Consider the following 3,886-nt stretch of genomic DNA (forward strand, 5'->3'; position numbering starts at 1 on the left):
TATTGTTAAAACCGAGCTGATCATACTAGTTCTGTGAAGTGGTTTTGACATTTGGGCAAAACAAAACTACTGAACTCAGAAGAACTGCACAAAAGAAACTGAGCCAGGTGCCAAAAAATAACAAGACAGACATTAGCTATAAACCGCAGAGAAACAGGTGGTGTGACCGCACCAACTTCCACTCCGGTAGTAAAATCTGAATGACAATTCAGCACAGTTCCCTCCTATTCAAACACTGCGGTTAATAAAACACAATGTAGAAAAGAACAGAAAGTGGAAGGGGAGGGAAGAGACAAAGACACATAAAAAAAGAAGTTAAAATGAGTCAAAATTCTCACCAAATCCTTCAGAAAGACACCGCTCCCGCTGCTGTTGTAGCTAGCTTTTCGTTGCGATCATTTTTCGGCGCTGTTTGATGACGTAAATCAATCGCGGACGCGGGGGGTTGTGGTACTTGTAGGTTTCTATTGTCTCTGGTTGCATTTAGCGTTTTGGAGAAAATTATAAATTTCCACCAAATAACCAGATTAATAGCATTTTAACTAGCTTGATATGACTGTGAGACCCAGATTTAAATAATCAAACAGGTTGTTTCGTACAAAGGTTTTAATCTAAGTTTCTATGTTTGTTGTTTTGCCTCCAAGTTCCCATTAAGTCTTTGCAACCAGACATGGAGCAGTTTGACTGAAAACAACTTGAGGAATATTGTACCTGTTTACATCATTAATTTTGATTTCCGTGAAAAGTATTCAGACAAATATTTCTGGCTTTTCAAAGGAAAGAATTATAAAGAAAGACTGAAAGGTAGAAAAGTCTTTCCACAATTTCTCTCTGTCAGATCCTATAGTGAAGCAGCGACAGCCAACACGATCACCCAGCAACCATCAGCTGGATGACCAGGAGGTGATGCCCTTCCACCAACGCAGCACAGGGCCTCCCAGAGGCTTGGTGCAGACTGACAGCCCAAATTTCCTCTGCAGCAGCCTGCCAACACACTGGAGGTGTAACAAGACCCTGCCAAGAGCTTTTACTGTAAGCTATCTATCTATGAAGACTGCCTTGAGATCAGTGTCAAAGGTCATCTGATGTCAATGGGAATTTTTGCCCCGAGTTTATTGCTAATGTTTCTCCATGCTACAGGTGGTTGCCCTGGACGGTGATGTGCCAGACGGTGTGGTTGTGACAGTGATGGCTGGCAACGACGACAACAGCAGCGCAGAGCTACGCAATGCCACAACCACCATCAAGCAAGGCTACGCCCACTTCAATGACCTTCGCTTCATAGGTCGCAGTGGGAGAGGTGGATAGACAAATGCATATAGTCATTAATGTACATAGGGCCTAAGCAATAATCATAATTAACCTGTATGTGTGTTATTTTTTCAGGCAAGAGTTTCACCCTGTCTATAAATGTGCTGACATCGCCCCCTCAGGTCGCCACCCTACACAGAGCCATCAAGGTCACTGTAGATGGACCGAGGCTGCCGAGACGTTAGTTCACACTAGAGAAAATATTACGCTTTCATCCAAGAGTTCAGTCAGACTTGCTTTCTGATTCTCTCTGTTTCCCAGGACAAAGGCATAAGGATGTAAATTTGGGAGTGTTCAGGCCTCCAGGCAGCATCAGCTGCAGCACTGCATCATCAGGTAGCTTACAATACAAGATGAGGAATGTTTCTTCAGTCCTGACTTTTTAAATCAGGTGAAACTAGATATTTGGAAAGGCAGTGTGAGTGTTTGGTCACCATCAACACTAGAAATGATTCCTTGTCAGTATTAACTTTCACATACAATGTGCATCTAGTAGGCTTGCAGCGTTTCCACAAAAGCACATTTCATCCTTAATATTGTGTATTTTTCCATAAAATATTGCTTATAATGTAGTTGTATTAAATAACGGTAGGATTTATGAGCTAGTGCTTTTCCAATAATGTATTTTTGAGTAGTTTGATCAATAATGCATCATAGCTTTTGTATTTTCAATTGTAAAATTTTATTTTTCAAACAATTGATATTTAATTAAACAATAAAAATTGCAAAAATATTTTACAAGTTAATACATATTTTGTTAATATATAATTTTATGGGCAATAAAAAAGGAATTATTAAAATAATTTACAAATGATATAATAATCCATCAACATAATTAAACTTAAACATGTATAGTACTTGAGTAAATGCACTTGATAATTCATTCACATTTACTGAAATTGACAAAAATGGAAAAACGTTGTTGTACACTTTGTGTCAAAATTAATTCAAGGTCAAAATTCACTTACTAGCTTTTTCACATGATCAAACTTGATCTGCTGAGGAAGACCATGAAATGCAGCTGAAATCTCTGAAAAATCCCAAGATGTTGACAGAAATGATTTTTTTGTTCTTTCTCAGACGGTCGATCTTTTTCCTCCTCTCTGTGGACCAATGAGCCGTCGTTTCGGGGCCAGGTGGCCCCTCTCAGTTCATCCTTCACCCCAAGTCCCAGAATGCACCACCTACCTGCCCTGTCCTACTCCACCCAGCCTCCTCCATACAGCTCCTACCTGTCCTCCCCTCCCCCTCCGCTGAGCCACAGTGGTCCGTTCCAGCCGGGCAGCCTCTACTACGGCCCCAGCCAACCGGTCCAAACCACCGGGGAGGACCGCAGCATCATCACAACGCTGAATTATATTGAAGGGACGTGTCTTTCTATTAGAGGGGAGGAACCTGTCTGGAGACCTTACTGAGAACTATACCTTAAAATAGAACATTTTACTACATTGGGTCAATTGGATTCCTGTGAAAAGTAAAAATTGCCTTCTTACATTATGATACAGCTGTTGAAATTCACTGTATCTCACCTTCCAGCAATTCTTTTAGATTCAATTCAGTTTTGAAAGTAGTGTCTGTTTCAATACATTCTATGTAGTGACACCAGGGAGCATATTGTTTTGCATCTACTTTTACTCATTGTATTTCTCTGTATTTGTTTTGTGTCTATTTTTTACTTGTTTTGTGCTTCTGTAGTTATTTTAAACATATATTTTTACTTATTTTGTTTCTCTTTGTCCTTGTTTTTCATCTCTCTGTTGTTTTGCAGTTGTTGTGCACAACTCAATGTTGGATCACAAATATTGTTTATTGCCCAGTAAAAAGGACAATAGAAAACAAAATGGAACTTTTTTTTATTTCATATATCACTTCTGCTTTTCTTCTTCCAGCGTGACAAAATAGAAACATATATACAGATTCAAATGAAATCATTTATTTTATTTACACAAAACTTTTACTGAACACTTAAGATTTCATGGTGGAGCAGTGGTTAGAGGCAGGTAGGTTCAGGGTTCGAGTCCCGGCTGACCCGGGGCCTTTCTGTGTGGAGTCTACATGTTCTCCCTGTGCCTGCGTGGTTTCTCTCCAGCTTCCTCCCACAGTCCAAAGACATGCAGCTTAGGTTGACTGGTGACTCTAAACTGCCCGTAGGAGTGAGTGTGGTTGTTTGTCTACATGTCAGCCCTGTGACAGACTGGAGACCTGTCCAGGGTGGACCCTGCCTCTCGCCCAGTGTCAGCTGGGATTGGCTCCAGCCCCCATGACCCTGTTCAGGAATAAGTGGTATAGATAACAGATGGATGGAGCCTTAAGATTTATGTGTGAGGTTACAGGGTTAACTCTGCCAACTCAGACCTGCAGCTCATAGCAAACAATCACAGAAACTGCATTTCCATCTTCCACAGATGATCAGCTCTACTTCGGGTCTTCTGACTTACTTCTCTGTTTAAACATTCAGTAATGTAATTGTTGTCTACATTTTATTAGGCGAGCCGAAAGACAAAGAAGAAGGAAGGCAGCGCCAAACGAGCTCAGAGAGCCTCGTCCAATGTGTTTTCCATGTTTGAACAAACCC

At 40.8% G+C, this 3,886-nt stretch overlaps 2 protein-coding genes across 5 annotated transcripts in view; one reads left to right on the top strand and one right to left on the bottom strand.

The window, feature by feature from the left end:
- Positions 1-420, bottom strand: part of supt3h (SPT3 homolog, SAGA and STAGA complex component) — an 18,577-nt gene extending 18,157 nt beyond the window's left edge. Inside the window, exon 1 of the mRNA XM_020601737.1 lies at positions 339-420. The gene's annotated coding sequence lies outside the window, so the exon portion shown is untranslated. The remainder of the gene's footprint in view (positions 1-338) is intronic.
- The window catches only part of runx2a (RUNX family transcription factor 2a), a 5,253-nt gene extending 2,300 nt beyond the window's left edge, over positions 1-2,953 (top strand). For 2 of the 4 annotated variants that reach the window (XM_020601738.1, XM_020601739.1), the window contains 5 exons: positions 839-1,032; positions 1,141-1,300; positions 1,387-1,491; positions 1,573-1,647; positions 2,392-2,953. In XM_020601738.1, coding sequence (XP_020457394.1) covers positions 839-1,032; positions 1,141-1,300; positions 1,387-1,491; positions 1,573-1,647; positions 2,392-2,726 — 869 coding nt within the window. In that variant the 3' untranslated portion in view covers positions 2,727-2,953. The other 2 variants (XM_020601740.1, XM_020601741.1) reach the window with 2 other exon arrangements.
- The last annotated feature ends 933 nt before the right edge of the window (positions 2,954-3,886 follow it).

Source organism: Monopterus albus, unplaced genomic scaffold (genome assembly GCF_001952655.1).
Source record: "Monopterus albus unplaced genomic scaffold, M_albus_1.0 scaffold52.1, whole genome shotgun sequence".
NCBI lineage: Eukaryota > Metazoa > Chordata > Actinopteri > Synbranchiformes > Synbranchidae > Monopterus > Monopterus albus.